The following is a 16,496-nucleotide window of genomic DNA, read 5'->3' as shown; positions in this document are numbered from 1 at the left end:
AAAAAAAAAAAAAAAAAAAAAAAAAAAAAAAAAAAAAAAAAAAAAAAAGGACTTCCACATGTTTCTATTTCTCACACTAACCCTGTGGAGTAGGTGGGATTATCCTCATTTTCACCAGTGAGAAAACAAAGGCTCACGAAAGAGAACTAAACCGCTCAATGAAAATGGCTATACCTGCAGCTCTAAACCAGGGAAAGAGCTGTTTCAGTGTTGATTTGGAATCCTGAGTATGTGGTTAGGTGTTTTCAGGACCGCCTCCAAAAACTTCATCGTATTTATTTACTCTATTCATTTGTTTACCAAATATTTATCAAGGACTTACTATGCGCCAGGGTACTGTTCTGTATTCTGGGGACATAGCAGAAAATGAAACAGATACAAGCCCCTGCCTTCATGGAGCTTATATTCTAATGGGAAAATAACCAGAAACCAATAATTATAGTTAACATGTATGTATTAACTGTGTGCTATTCTACATGCTTTATAGGAAATAACAAATTTAATCTTCATATCAACCCTACAAAATAGGTTCTGATGTTATCCCCATTTTACAGATGGGGAAATTAAGGCACAAAGCAGCTAAATGACTTGCCTTACACATCACATAGCTAATGAAATGCAGAGTTGCAGGATTCCAATCCAGGCAGTCTGATTTCAGATGACAGGCACTTAACTGTTATACTATGTTTCCTCTACAAAATGATTTTGAAGCATTATTGAACTATAATTAAACTACTTTATAGATTAAAGGGTATGTTGTGGACTGGTCAAAGATCTAACCAATGTGAATAATTTTTATGTAGAAAAAGGTAAATTTTATGTCCCTCTGCCCTGGCAAAAATTCAGCAGCACTAGGAACTGGTTTTCTGCCACACCTTTATGGTAAGGAGCCCACTCAACGCTGGGAGAGAGATGGCTATGGTCGCACTGTGACTTTATGACTCCATCCTCTCTCACTAAACAGATGGAAATCCCTGGCTATCCAGAAAGGAGGGAAATGGTGACTGGGGTATCTGCCCACTGCAACCTCTAGGCTGGCTATTTGTAGGTGTTTTAAAGTGGGAGAGGTGACACTAATAACTTTGATCGTATCTCCAAAAGCAGTATGAAGTAGAAAGAATGAGGACTCTGAAGTTAGGCTGACTGGGGTCTGATACTTATGTTTTGGTACTTGCAATGTGGGCACCTCCTAGCTCTTTCATGAATACCTGTGAGAACTGAACAAAGTGAGGTGAGTAAAGTGCCTGGCACAGTGCAAGCTGTGCAAAATGGACTTCAGGTTTCCTTCTCTGTGGCCTGTGTGGTCTGCACTGCCTTTGAGGGGACTCTTCCTGCAGCCCTTGCCTGCCTGCGCCTGTGGCGCTCCCTTCATGGTGCTCTCATGTACAGAAGTCACTATGATGAGCAATATGAACTGCTGGTCCTGCCAATGCAGATGTGGGGGATTTCTGTAAAGACTCCAGGACTCTGGATGAGGATGAGACACAAAAAGAGGCTCCTTATTGAATGACTGATAGCAGGTAACAAATCTTAAGAACTGTAAAACTAAAATTCCAGAAGACACAGCTTGATAATATGCAAGATGGCTATCAGTGGGGAACTGCACTTGACATTATGAAAGGGGCAGCCCCATTCTGGCACTGCGTGTGTGATGTGTGGGAGCTATTAGCCATTCTCTCCTTAAGCACAGCTGTTTTCTGGCCCACTCTTAGCTGGTAATATTAAGATTTTAAAGGGCAATTTAAAATTTATTTAAGGACATTCCAGTGTCCCTAAATAGTTGTGCAGCATTTGACTGTGTTCACATACATTGCACCGGCTGCTATGCTAAAGAACATAAAGACTATCTCTGCATTTAAACAATGAAGAGATGTGAGTTTAATCCCCAAAATCAGGTTGTTAACAAAAAATGTTGAGGCTGAACATTTTACTTAACACTTTACCTTTCGCAAGTGTAACACTCGCAGAACTCATTATTTTCTCCAAAGAACCCATCTCCATAATAACAAGAAATTTCTTCTCCAGGTTCAATATCTCTCAGAGCCTTCACACATGCTGTATCTCGACCAGTTGACACAAACTAAAATAAAAGTAACTCAGTAAGAAACTCACACCTGAAGCAAAAACAAAATACTTGAAGAAATTTTTTTTAATGCTTACCTTACAATTAGGTCTGCAATCTGAAAAATGTCCAAAAGATAAAGTCAATTAACTGTTGATAAGATCAGAAACACGAACAATTACAGAAATCTGAAATAAGCTTTCCATATAACTTTACAACTTTTGACAGGAGTTTAGATCTCAAGTTCAACTAAAGGAATATACATTTATTTTAATAAGTTTGTGGAAAAATTTCTATTTCAAATTCTCCTTTAAAGGAAGATAAAGATTTGACTGAGGTTGACGAGGCCATTCTAGCCGTTAGCAAGAACGCCCAACACTAGCGCCAACACCTTGGAAATACAGCTTACCATGGTTTATAAATGCAGCAGGACCCAGCCAGAGTTGAGCACAGTTTTTCCTTGTGGAATACATGACACTGAAGTCGTTTTCTCCATGTCTAAGTAGCATGTTCTCCTCAATTTCTGAAAGTTCGGCAATACAACCCACCAGTAATTCTATTTTGTCATTTCGTTTCCTATTTAAAATATGTGATGTGTTAAAAATTACTAGTAATTAAAAATAGTAAGGCTTCTTTTAATAAAATAACCCTGACAATAAATATCAGAAACTGAAAAGGCCTATACTTTAGTTAGCTCACTGGGATCCCCACCTGGCTATCCTTCTCTTCCACCTTGGAGCTCCACAGCCTTGTGCCATGGTTACTTGTGTACCCATCTTATTCCTGCAAGAGAACGGAAACTCAACCAGGACAGGGACTATGCCACCTACGTCTCTGAACTCCCTGGTGTGGTGTTTTGCAAGCAGAAAGTACTCAAATACTTGCAGCACTGAATTAAACTTTCTGACTGCTGGATGAATGAAGCAGGCAGGGACCAGTGGCAGTAAGGGTTATGAGGATCCGGAATTGTGGTGCCACTCTTTAGAGCACACCATCCACTAGGAATGTAATGCAAGCTAAATTTTCAATCTTAAATTTTTTAGCGGCCACATTAAGAAAGTTAAGTGAATATAGGTGAAATTACTTTAACAACATATTTTATTTTATTTTATTTGAGACGGAGTCTCGCTCTGTTGCCCAGGCTGAAGTGCAGTGGCGTGATCTCGGCTCACTGCAACCTCTGCCTCCTGGGTTCAAGCAATTCTCCTGCCTCAGCCTCCCAAGTAGCTGGGACTACAGATGTGCACCACCACACCCAGCTAATTTTTTTTCGCATTTTTACTAGAGATGGGGTTTCACCATGTTAGCCAGGATGGTCTTGATCTCTTGACGTCATGATCTGCCCACCTCGGCCTCCCAAAGTGCTGGGATTACAGGTGAGCCACTGTGCCTGGCCAACAATATATTTTAACCCAATATCCAAAATACGATTTCAGTAGGTAATATAAGAACCACGAATGGGAATAAAATTTAATATGAAATCTGGTGTGTATAGCACACTTACAGTGCTTCTCAATTCAGACTAGCCACATTTCAAGGACTCAAGGGCTGGTCGCTACTGTACTGGATGGCACAGCTCTAGGACCCTAGATCTCAAACCTACACACCCATCTGCAACACAGGCAGCCACACAATCCAACTAGCAGGCTTAATACATTCTGAGGTAAACGAGGCACATTTCATGTATGCACACTCACCCCAGAGGCCTGGCAATAAGGTTCTTTTACCTATTCCATTTTCAGATATCTGACCCCCAAAATTTTTGCTGTAGAAATATTGGAGGATGGGTACATAAGGAGCTACATGTCTTTCCTGGGAGATAGTATAGGGAACAGGCACGACAGGAAAGAAAATAGAGTAGTATATATTCTCTTTCATCTGTAATTTTTATCCCTCTTAGCTGGGCTCAACTCTGATTTTTTTGAGATGGAGTCTCACTCTATTGCCCAGGCTGGAGTGCAGTGATGCGATCTCGGCTCACTGTAGCCTCTGTCTCCTGGGTTCAAGTGATTCTCCTGCTTCAGTCACCCAAGTAGCTAGGACTACAGGTGTGCGCCACCACGCCCAGCCAATTTTTGTATTTTTCGTAGAGACAGGGTTTCACCATGTTGGTCAGGCTGGTCTCGAACTCCTGACCTCAAGTGATCCACCTGCCTTGGCCTCCCAAAGTGCTGGAATTATAGGTGTGAGCCAACACCCCCCACCAACTCTACTACTTTTATTGAAGCTGGCATATATATATGTATTTTTAAGCAACTAGTGCTTTAGGGAGGTTTCCACCCATAAAACTAGGATCATTAAGACTTTAGCCCCAACCTTTCTTCTAGGCTAGTAGAAGACTGACTGTGGAAGCCAGGTTATCTAATAATGGTGTCCACAGCCCTTCAGCAATCACATCACCGAACAGGCATCCAGAGTCAACAAAGGGAAAATGAAAAGCAATTTGGCCTAGAGATGGGCTCTGGTTCAACTGAGACTTCTGATTTCCTGATTCTGACTCCAGTTGATGGGCCAAGGCAACGGCACTGCATTGGCTACCTCAGGCTAAACTCTGGCTTCATTCCTTACCATGCATTTCTTAACACTTCAACAAGAATTTAGAAGAGAACTTTAAATTAAAGGTTTATACTAGTAGAATAGTTACCACTCTTTTGTTGCAACTATTTTGGCTCCATTTTGTTCTGATGAGTATCTATTACATGGCAATATTTCAAATCCACTGTCAGTTGCAAACATTCGCAAATAAATAAATACCTAAAACAGAAAAAAAAAAATTGATAATGACTTTAAATGGTATACCCTGCTAGACTTTCTTAGAGAATTATAAAAGCAAACCACCCGCAATGATGAAAAAAATGTAACATCTAGCCTGGGCAACATAGCGAGACTATTTCTCTACGAAAAGACATTAGCCAAGCATGGTGGCATGTACCTTTAGTGCCAGCTACTTGGGAGGCTGAGAGGAAGGATCACTTGAGACTGAGATGGAAGCTACAGTGAGCCATAATCAGGCCACTGCACTCCAGACTGGGTGACAGAGCAAGACTCTGCCTCTAAAAAACAATAAACAAAAAAAGTAAGATCATTAAGTAACAAACTTTATTGTTACTCAGGAGTTTTGAATGTCACAATTTTTCTGATTTTGCAATATTTGCACTAGAGTAACTAGCTGAACACCTCTAACCAAAAAATTCAAAATCCTCCCATGAGCATTTCCTTTGAGTGTCATGTCAGCATTCAGAAAGTTTCAGATTTTGAAGTGTTTCAAATTTTGGGGTTAAGGGTACTCTCTCTGTATGAGTACCTAATGGTTTGTTTCCCTTAAGGCTCACAATGAATTTCACCTCTATATGACAAAGTTTTCTCTCCTTTTTTGGTTGTAGAGACAGGGTCTTGCTCTGTCTCCCAGGGCTGGAGCGCAGTGGCATGATCATAGCTCAGTGCAGCCTCTAACTCCTGGGCACAAGCAATCCTTCTGGCTCTGCCTCCTGAGTAGCTGGAACTACAAACTACAAAGGTGTACACTACCATGCCTGGCTAATTTTTTTATTCTTATTATTTTAGAGATGGAGTCTTGCTATGTTGCCCAGGCTGGTCTCGAAGTCCTAGCCTTAAGCAATACTCCCTGCCTTAGCCTCCCAAAGTGCTGGGATTACAAGCATGAGCCACTGAGCCTGGCCCAGTTTTTTCTTTGGACTGTCATTCAAATTCCTATGTGTTACAAGATCTTCAGACTGATAAGTTTTATGAAAAATAAACTTAAAATTTCAGTATTAACTAACTAATTTAGGGTTTCAATTTACTTCACTATTCTTACCCAAATAGGTTAGCAGCATCAGTCTTAATAAACTTACATGTTCTTTGAATAACTTCTCCTGCATTTTATTCTTGTTGAGAAAATAGTGCCGTGCCCATTCGCCTGAAGTCAAACATTTGAAGGCTTTCTCCAAGTGTTCATCTTTCTTAAAACGTTCAATTACTTCCTTTAGTTCTTCCTGCCTTCCTTTAATAGGCCGAAATCTGAAAGAAATCAAAATAATGAATGGGTTATCTGCCACAATCCTTGCACCACTGATCCATCTTAAGAGACCTTGAGAAAGAGCTAATACCCTAAAAACAGCCATGGTTATCAGAGCAAAGATCTAAGAGAAGAGAACAACAAACAATAGTCTTGACTACTACTATTCAAGTAATACTGATCACCTGGATACGCAACTTCTCTTTTTTCAATCTGTTATTTTAATATTTTTATTTCACTGTTATCTCATTAACTGTGAGGTGAGCAGATGATTCAAACAAAAGCTGTCTGATTCAGACTTACACTAGTTATCAACTTAGGGAGATATAAAATCAAAGCTCTAAAATACAGCACACCTAATTTAGAGTTAGAATGACAAGAATCTTTTTAAAACATGCAAAATCAAGCTGGAAGAGTGCCAGGCAATGAATTTCAGAAGTATGATGATGTAAACAAAACCATGCCATACACAAAAACATTATGTACACAGTTAGAAAAACACCCCAAACCAAGTATTCCGACTGGCTTTGAAACACACCTTGATGTTCTAACCACCCATGTCAAAGTCACCTTTGATGACGGCATTCAGAGAACAAAACGAGTACAAGCAGTATAACTCTAGTGGTGAAACTGCTATACTGGTAATGTAGGAAAACTGATGGGGTAGAGTTTTATTTATTTATTTTTTTTAAGATGGAGTCTCACTCTGTGGCCCAGGCTGGAGTGGAGTGCAGTGGTGTGATCTTGGCTCACTGCAACCTCTGCCTCCCGTGTTCAAGCAATTCTCTTGCCTCAGCCTCCCATGTAGCTGGGATTATAGGCATGCGCCACCATGCCCAGCTAATTTTTGTATTTTTAGTAGAGACCATGTTGACCAGGCTGGTCTTGAACTCTTGACCTCAAGCCGTCTGCCCACCTCAGCCTCCCAAAGTGCTGGGATTACAGGTGTGAGCCACTGTGTCTGGCCTGCTGGGGTAGAACTGAAAATACTCCTATTGTAGAATCAGCCATAATGATGTCTTCAGAATATTATACCATTAGGTCTATATTAATGCACGATGCAGTCATGGTCCAAGCAAGACAATATTTGTGAACCCCTCATTCTAAAGCTGTGTTTTCAGTAAAACATGTACTATAAAGTTACTCACACTTAATTTCAAATTTTCTTTTCATGTCAATTTCATAAAGCTAATTCTCCCAACCAAAGTTTTTATTAAAAAAAAAAAAAGTTTTATTTTATTTTCATAAAGCTAATTCTCCCCGGATTATGGCCAGGTGTGGTGGCTCTCGCCTATAATCCCAGCACTTTGGGAGGCCAAGGCAGGTGGATCACAAGGTCAGGAGATCAAGACCATCCTGGCCAACATGGTGAAACCCCGTCTCTACTAAAATGCAAAAAATTAGCCAGGCGTGGTGGCACACGCCTGTAGTCCTAGCTACTCAGGAGGAGGCTGAGGCAGGGGAATTGCTTGAACCCGAGAGGCAAGTTTGGAGTGACCCAAGATCACACCACTGCACTTCAGCCTGGTGACAGAGTGAGACTCCGTCTCAAACAAAACAAAACAAAACAAAACAAAAATAAAACATCCAACAGAAAAAAGGAATCACAGATTGACATTCAAATAAAATACATTAAGAAAAAATATTAGTGGTTCAGGAGGAAAAAAAATGTGTCTTACTCTGACATTTAAAATTGTACATTTCATAAACCTGAATATGCTAAAATTGAGAAGTAAGATGTAGCACAAACTCCAGCAAAGGAAGCATTCAGCAGAATTGTTTTCCTAGAGAAGCTATCATACATGCATTCATAGTATTTCAGTAAGATTTCAAGCCACAATATTTCATCAAGGATTATTAGGTGCTGTGTTGTGTATACAGTGGCATATGAAGTGCTATGGTGAAAAATACAAGAGAAGACATGGCCACTGTTCTTGAATGGAAAATGTAATTGGGACTAAAAGACATATATATGCATCAAACAATTAAGCAAGCCATCAATATGCAAATGCATGTTAATATGCTAAAAACTACATTGCTATAGCACCTAAAAGTATGGAAATTATAACTAGGGGGTCAAATGTACGTGGGAAAGGTTAAAAGCACATTACAGGCAGGGAAGAATCAAAAAGAAGGAAGAATGAGGGGAAGTCTAAGCAGAAGATCTTAATAAAGCTGGATCCAAAGAGTTGACCAGGGTCAGCTAGTTAGCAATAATAAAGTGAAGTACCAGAATCAGGAAGAGGAAAGACATGAGGTCCTGAACAGCTATAATACTGTTTACTGCACAGGATCACTGGAAGACTTCAGGTATATTAATGCATACTGATCCTACCAGGAGCTTACTAGCTACAGGCTCTAGTCATGTTTTGTTTTGTTTTAAATTCAGTAATCCTGAATTCTCACAACTATTAGCAGAACCATCTGAGAGTTCAAACATATCCTAAAGATAATACTGGATGAATGAATGGGGCTCTATTTTCCATTTTCAATCAACTGGTATACAAGCCTCTATAGACAGATAAATGCAAGTCCTTTAAAAAATTCAGAACATCTTACTAGGCTGTCGATATATGGTGTCAGAGAACCACCAAGAAAATAAAGAGCTGCAGAACTGGGAAAGCATCCACACATCTACACTAAACTACTTGCAGCCATCACAGTTGATTGTGTCAAGATGCCATCTCTAAGACATTCAACTGAAACCATTCTTGCTGCAATCCTACACTACATGGTTATTTGCATATGAAGGACAGATAAGACAACAAAGAAGCTCCCAGCTAAGGCATGACCCATCAAGCAATATGCAATATGGAATGGTGGGAAACAGATAACCCATGTTTTATGTGGCAATCAGAAAAGCAATACTTCACTTTAAGCAAATGCAATAAATTATCCATGCCGTTAAATGACAGGGCTACAAACGACAGAAAGGGCCAAGCTATCTTTACACGTTCAATGTGAAAATGACCAATGGGAACATTATACAAAAATTAGTTATAGACCTGGAATGAAACTTGGCTATTTTTAATAGGCTTTATGTGTGTTCTATGCTTCCTGAAACAAGTTCATTCCTATCTAAAAATGCCTTCAGGTACCTTTAGTTTTGTTTACTTTTTATTTATAATGCCAAACAATTTATATGCTGAAAACCAACACAAAATAGTCAACTCTTGATTTAGTAGCATTCTGCCTACCTTCCCTGTGTTAACTTCTGTTTCCGCTTTCCTGACTTTATTGCCTCAAACATAAATAAAATCCCTGAAACTATCCCTTGCTACCCATAGCAAGAACCTCTATTTCACTGAAACTATAAGTTGCTGTCCCAAACCTGTTAAAACTTACTGTCACAGTTGGCTGCTATGGGCATGAAATGACAGTGAGGAAAAGGGGGAAGAAAATGGTTACAGGTGCAGACAGGCAGGAGATGAGACAGTTTTCAATAATCCTACAGAAGTATGTAAAAGTCAGCTGGCTGACAGTCCAAATCAAATCCCATTATAACAAATACCGTGGAAAATAGAAGTTAAGACTGTTAAACCTATTAGGGCCGGTGCAAACGCACTGAGAACCTTAGGGGAATTTTTTTTCCTATTATTGAACAGAAAAATACCTCTCTCCTTAACCACCATCACTCTAAATCTCCCACATAAACTGCATAAAACTATCCTTTTACTCTGGCACTTAAAGGCCAGATAATTTAGAACCACCCTTTTGTTCCACAAATGAGGAAAATAAGGCCCAATAAGGATCAGTAGATGGCCAGTGACTTAAGGCTGATGAAGGGAAGACCTGGGATTTACCCTGGCCTTTCTGGTTCCTGTTACATGACCTGGCTCAGGAAAGCCTTCCTCACATTGTTTCATGGTTAGAAGAGGATTTAACTTGCGTTTGCCATCGAGCATCAGCACTGGGTCCAGCCAGAGAGAGCTCTAGCTTGTATACTGACAATACAGTGGAAAGGATGGATGCAAATGTGAATTTTAAGATTTAGTATTTGGGTGGGTGGTGGGTGGCAAGGGAGGCAAGAAAAACAGGTATTCGGCATTTCCAAATCAATATGCCCCGTCCTCCCTCCCTTAACAGAAAATTTGTTACTTTAAATCAACCAAACATATCTATTTTTTCTCTTCTTACACTTCTGATCAATGGCTGGTATAAGAAAAACAAAAATGTCATTTACAATTGGTTATTATTAAAGGGGCAGGAAAAAAACATATGAATTCACACTCCCACACACCTGTTCCCCACTCTTTCCAGAGACTCACTTCCCAGGTTTTCTTGCTATTTGGTTTTTCTGTCTCCCCACTGTGGCAGTGAAGAAAAGTTGTAGACTGTATTAGCTGTGCTACTGTGCCCTTCATTAGCATGCACAATCAAAAGCTGACTGGAGGGGTGGGGAACAGGAAGGGGAACAGAAAAAAGGGAGACAGGGAAGGAGAGAGGAAGAGAGAAAAATGCTCAAATATTTAAGATATAAAATAAAACCATGAGGCAACATAGTGAACACATTTCCCCCTCTGAAGAAAGTTTAGCTGCAAATCGACAGTTTGTAGACGCTGAGCAAGTAGTCACAGAGCAGCTCTTCATTCCTTCTTGACCTGAAAATAAACAAGAACCAAAAACATACCTGGCTGAGTCCTGCAATCAGTGCTCAGCTAATCACATGGAGTGACTCCTGATCTTTTGATGAATGATTTGTTTCTCTTAAAATCACCCTGTTATGAAGTACAAGTGGTTTTTTAAAAAATACAACTATTATCAAACTACTTTAAAAGGTTTGTAAAATGTTCTAAAATTCTAATTTATGCTGACACTTCAACTTACTCAACATAAAAGAACATTTTAAAAGGCTGGAATGGGTTAGTCAGTATCTCATTGTTTGTAACACACACTACCTACCTCACAGGGTTGTTGTGAGAAAAACTGTCAGATTTTGAAAAATGCCTTGAGCTCCTCGAAGGAAAGGCGCTATATAAATGCAAAAACAAACAACAAAAATAAAAAGCTATTTGTATAATCTGTACTTGTAATTTCTAAACAGACTTACAATATTCGTTGTTGCAAAAATCTTTAAAACTCTGTGATACTTAAGAACTTTAAGATGCCACGGGTGGGCGTGGCGGGATAGAAGCCATGCTGCTGAAATTCTCTGCTTCCCATAGAATACACCTTACCATGAAGTTAGAAGCTTTGAAAACGTTCTTTACGGATTCTAGTCAAGCACTTAATTTTAAAGTGATATTTAAAGTGATTCGTACTTTAACATCCAATAGTGGATATGAATAATCAAATACATATATAAGCAAAATAAAAATTAGATGGTTACAGCAGTAGAAAGATGAGTAAGGACTGTACAGGCTGACGTTCTGATTAGAAACACGAAGAAAAGTTCCAAAGAGAAACTCAGTGTCCTGACTCCGCCGATGTTTAAATGCTGTCTCCTGCTCAGCTCACTGCTAGCCTGAGTCTCCTTCAGCCTCAAAAAGGGGGCATTACTGAAAGCATTGATCCCTTTCTTACAATATCCCGCTCCCACTCCATTTAAAAATCGGAAGTATAGGCCGGGCGCGGTGGCTCAAGCCTGTAATCCCAGCACTTTGGGAGGCCGAGACGGGCGGATCACGAGGTCAGGAGATCGAGACCATCCTGGCTAACACGGTGAAACGCCATCTCTACTAAAAAATACAAAAAACTAGCCGGGCAACGTGGCGGGCACCTGTAGTCCCAGCTGCTTGGGAGGCTGAGGCAGGAGAATGGCCTAAACCCAGGAGGCGGAGCTTGCAGTGAGCTGAGATCCAGCCACTGCACTCCAGCCTGGGCGGCAGAGCGAGACTCCATCTCAAAAATAAATAAAAAATAAATAAAAATCAGAAGTATAAACAACAACTATTTTTTTCTTGTTAAAAAGAAAAATTTAGGTTTCATAATTGACAAAAGTCAATTAAGTTCAAATTTCTCCCAAAAAATTGAAATTAGCATTTTGTTTGTACTATTTCTAAGTATTCACACTACAACTCTCGCTTGTTAGTAAATATAAGGATATATTAAGATTAAAACCTATGCACTCAAAATATAGCCAGTTTTGAAAATTATCCAATCATTAAACATCTACTGTTTCTTTTTCTTTTTTTTTTGGAAGTAAGAGTCTCACTCTGTTGCTCAGGTTGGAGTGCAGTGGTGTGATCTTGGCTCACTGCAACCTCCGCCTCCCAGGTTCAAGTTATTCTCCTGCCTCAAACTCTTGAGTAGCTGGGATTACAGGTGCACACCACCATGCCTGGATAATTTTTGTATTTTTAGTAGAAATGGGGTTTCACCATGTTGGTCAGGCTGGTCTCGAACACCTGACCTCGCGATCTACCTGCCTCGGCCTTCCAAAGTGCTGGAATTACAGGCATGAGCCAACACGCCCGGCCTAAACATCAACTGTTTCTAAACATTCTTCCGGTTGGTAGACTGAAAGAAGTAAAAGGAAAGCAAAAGAGTATAAAAAAGAGAAACTAAAAAGCGACAAATTACAGGTGCATAAACACGAACAAAGAGCGCACTATACAAGGAATAGGTAGAGAGCTTAGAAATTAAAATCCAACAGCAGAATATTTTCTCGTCACTTCTTTTGCACCCCAAAGAGAGAGTCCATAAACTAGTAACTTGAGAGGTATTTATTATCAGTTTTCCTTATTTTCTAAATCCACATTCTAGTAAATTCTTGCTCAAAAGATGAAGAGCTAGAAGGGATAATTTTCAAATAAATTCACTAAGGTTAAATGAAAACATGTATCTTTCACCAAGATTAACGTAAAGGTCATTAATAAAGTTTCTGTTCCCAAATATCAGTGTACACAAGAGTGTAAAAACACACATAAACCGAACACTCTGGTGGGAAGTGGACAGGATGTCCCCTGCACTGCCACACCAGCCTGAAGTGCTGGCATTGCTACGAACCCAGCCTGCTCTAACCAGGGAAGTAGAATCGTCTGTACCTCCACAGGTTATTTTAGGAACTGCATAATTAAATGTTGCACTAAAAAATATTTAAAAAATGATTTCTTCTGCAAGTTTAACCAGATTTAATTTTAGATGCTTCAATTTCTATGGGGAAAAATCTTACGCACTGGATGCATTTTAATTTAGGAGTCCTCAGTTATAGTAATGTCTTGAGTTCTAAAAGTATTTGTGTGGTAATCCTGAAGTTTACATTTATGACTACATGGTTTTATGTGAGCCCTAGGAAACGCCTACTAAGATATTTTAAGCAACTTATCACATCACAACGAAACTGAGAGGCCAGATGGTTTAGGACCTAAGTATTCCAAGTGTAGTCGGGGAGCTTGTTAGAAATGCAGAATCTCAGGCCCCACCCCAAAGCTGCTGAATCAGAACCTGCATTTCAACCAACTCCCAGGTGACTCTCACATAAACTAATTACGAGAAACAATGGTATAGGAGGACTTTTATAGAAAATTGGAGTGTTTCCTTTTTTTTTGTTTTTTTTGATATAGGGTTTCACTCTGTGGCCCAGGCTGGAGTGCAGTGGTGCGAATACAGCTCACTGCAGCTTCAAGCTCCTGGGCTCAAGTGATCCTCCCACCTTAGCCTCCCAAAGTGCTGGGATTACAGGCATGAGCCACTGCAGCAGAAAACTGGAGTATTTACTATTGCAGATGCTAATAACAGGCAGCCTTCTGGAATACGGCATGGGGATTTTAGAGTACATGAAGTTCTGTCATAAGCCACTAAAATTTTCATTGTAATTTTTTTTTTTTTTTTTTTTTCGAGACTGAGTTTCACTCTTGTTGCCCAGGCTGGAGTGCAGTGGCATGATCTTGGCTCACCGCAACCTCCGCCTGCCGGGTTCAAGCAATTCTCCTGCTCTCAGCCTCCCAAGTAGCTGGGATTACAGGCATGCGCCACCACACCTAGCTAATTTTGTATTTCTAGTAGAGATGGGGTTTATCCATGTTGGTCAGGCTGGTCTCGAACTCCCGACCTAAGGTGATCTGCCCACCTCAGCCTCCCAAAGTGCTGGGATTACAGGTGTGAGCCACTGCACCTGGCCCATTGTAATTCTGATGTAACACTTTCTAAAATGTTTTATATGCTTCCCTATCTTGATAATAAGGCATAATCAACATAACCTTCTTAATGACCCCAGGTCAAAATTCTGGGCCTTTGTGGTGACTTTCTGAACGCCACTAAACTATTGTGTCAGAGTGATTCATTCACACATTCACATTTCTTAACTCAGAAAAAAAAAAAAAAAACAGAAAAAAAAACACTGGGGGTGCTACAGGGTGACAAATATCAGCATCTTCTAGGAGAAGAATGAGCACTGGTCTCATGTTCAATGGGCAAAAAAAAAAAAAAAAAGAAAATGGACTTAAAATAATGAAAATTAGTCTCTTTTTTTTTTTTTTTTTTTAAAGGTGGATGGAGTCTCACTCTGTTGCCCAGGCTGGAGTGCAGTGGCATGATCCCGGCTCACTGCAACTTCCACCTCCCAGGTTCAAGGGATTCTCCTGCGTCAGTCTTCTGAGTAGCTGGGACTACAGGTGCATGCGGCCACATGCAGCTATTTTGTATTTTCAGTAGAGACGGGGTTTCAGCATGTTGGCCAGGCTGGGCTCGAACTCCTGAGTTCAGGTGATCCGCCCGCCTCGGCCTCCCAAAGTGCTGGGATTACAGGCGTGAGCCACTGCGCCCAGCCCTGTATCTTTTCTTTTGAGACAGTCTCACTTTGTTGCCCAGGCTGGAGGGCAGTGGTGTAATCTTGGCTCACTGCAACCTCTGTCTCCTGGGTTCATGTGATTCTCCTGCCTCAGCCTTCTGAGTAGCCAGGACTACAGGCGTGCACCATCACGCCCAGCTAAATTTTTGTATTTTTAGTAGAGATCGGATTTCACCATGTTGGCCAGGCTGGTCTCGAACTCCTGACCTCTGGTGATCCACCCAGCTCGGCCTCCCAAAGTGCTGAGATTACAGGCATGAGTCACTGCGTTCAGCCTGGATCTTAATCAATCAGGGCATCTAATGGCAGTCATTTGGCAGGGAACTGTTTAAATAGTCTCCCAACTCCATTTCCAGTATTTCACACTTCATTTTAGTAGGTAAAGATATATGATAGAAAATTTTATGGCCAGGCACAGTGGCTCATGCCTATAATCCTAGCACTTTGGGAGGCCAAGGCAGGCGGATCACCTGAGGTCAGGAGTTCGAGACCAGCCTGGTCAACATGGTGAAACCTTGTCTACACTAAAAATACAAAAATTTGCTGGGTGCAGTGACGCAAGCCTATAATCCCAGCTACTTGGGAAGTTGAGGCAGGAAAATCACTTGAACACAGAAGGTGAAGGCTGCAGTGAGCTGAGATAATGCCACTGCACTCCAGCCTGGGCAACAGAGTGAGACTCTCTCTAAAAAAGAAAAAAAAGAAAAAAAAATTATGAAAAAAACAAAAGCACGTTTTTAGCTGAATTACTTCTTTTGGACTTAGACTATAATTGGTAAGTGAAGCATATATAGTAAGTGAAGCATATAGTATCTTAATCTAGCAAGGGATAAAATTAAAAGGGGGGAAACAGGACACAAGACTTTCCTCCAATTACCTGTACTCACCAATTTCTACCTCTCCCAACTATTGATCAGTGACTATCTACCTGGGTATCAAGATCCCCCAGGGTTGCCACTGAAATTGGAGCTATATAATAACCCCAGTCTGGGTATGATGGAGATGAACTAGCTCTATCTTCTAAATCTCTGCTGTTATGCTTTCCCACCACACTAAAAAAGAGATAAAGCATAAAGCAAAGTTGCAAAGTTCTGACCTGTTTGGTGGCAGAAACATTTGTGAAATGATCTAATGGTCTTTTTTGAGGGAGAAATGATACTTAAGAGAATTAGAGAGAGACCTCAGCTGTTAAAACATGACAGATTTCAAGATTAATGTAATAATGTTTTTTATATACAGCATTTGGTACTCAAACACTTACACATCCACTTTCTTACCTGTATGCTGAATATAAACATGTCTTTAAAACTATTCACTCTTAACAATGATTAGCTGAATCCCAAAGATTAAACATGATGACAAAATTTCCCATCTCTACAGAGACAATGTGTAAGAGAAAAGTCTACGATAAAATCAAGAAAAAAAGGGACGTACCCTACTTTAATTGGAAACAATCACACATTTTCAAGGTTTTATAGGATGCTTGTCAGATTTTTCTTTTCGGTAAGATAACTGTCATCACTTTTTTTTTTTTGAGATGGAGTTTCACTCTTGTTGCCCAGGCTGGAGTGCAATGGCATGATCTCGGCTCACTGCAACCTCTGCCTCCTGGGTTCAAGTGATTCTCCTGCCTCAGCCTCCCAAGCAGCTGGGATTACAGGCGTGCACCACCACGCCCGGCTAAT

The 16,496-nt window shown here is 40.3% G+C and overlaps 1 protein-coding gene across 3 annotated transcripts in view; it reads right to left on the bottom strand.

Moving 5' to 3' along the window:
- Positions 1 to 16,496, bottom strand: part of KMT5B (lysine methyltransferase 5B) — a 59,219-nt gene that overhangs the window by 15,029 nt on the left and 27,694 nt on the right. For 2 of the 3 annotated variants that reach the window (XM_025356830.1, XM_025356829.1), the window contains exons 4-9: positions 10,983 to 11,051; positions 5,917 to 6,082; positions 4,707 to 4,816; positions 2,472 to 2,638; positions 2,161 to 2,180; positions 1,944 to 2,080 (exon numbers count right to left, since the gene is read on the bottom strand). In XM_025356830.1, coding sequence (XP_025212615.1) covers positions 1,944 to 2,080; positions 2,161 to 2,180; positions 2,472 to 2,638; positions 4,707 to 4,816; positions 5,917 to 6,082; positions 10,983 to 11,051 — 669 coding nt within the window. Of the gene's footprint in view, positions 1 to 1,943; positions 2,081 to 2,160; positions 2,181 to 2,471; positions 2,639 to 4,706; positions 4,817 to 5,916; positions 6,083 to 10,320; positions 10,389 to 10,982; positions 11,052 to 16,496 lie in introns of all 3 variants that reach the window. The other variant, XM_025356831.1, reaches the window with a different exon arrangement.

This window comes from Theropithecus gelada, chromosome 14, assembly GCF_003255815.1.
Source record: "Theropithecus gelada isolate Dixy chromosome 14, Tgel_1.0, whole genome shotgun sequence".
NCBI classification, from domain to species: Eukaryota; Metazoa; Chordata; class Mammalia; order Primates; family Cercopithecidae; genus Theropithecus; species Theropithecus gelada.
Note: the sequence above shows the minus strand (reverse complement) of the source record. Positions and strands in the feature narration are given on the sequence as shown.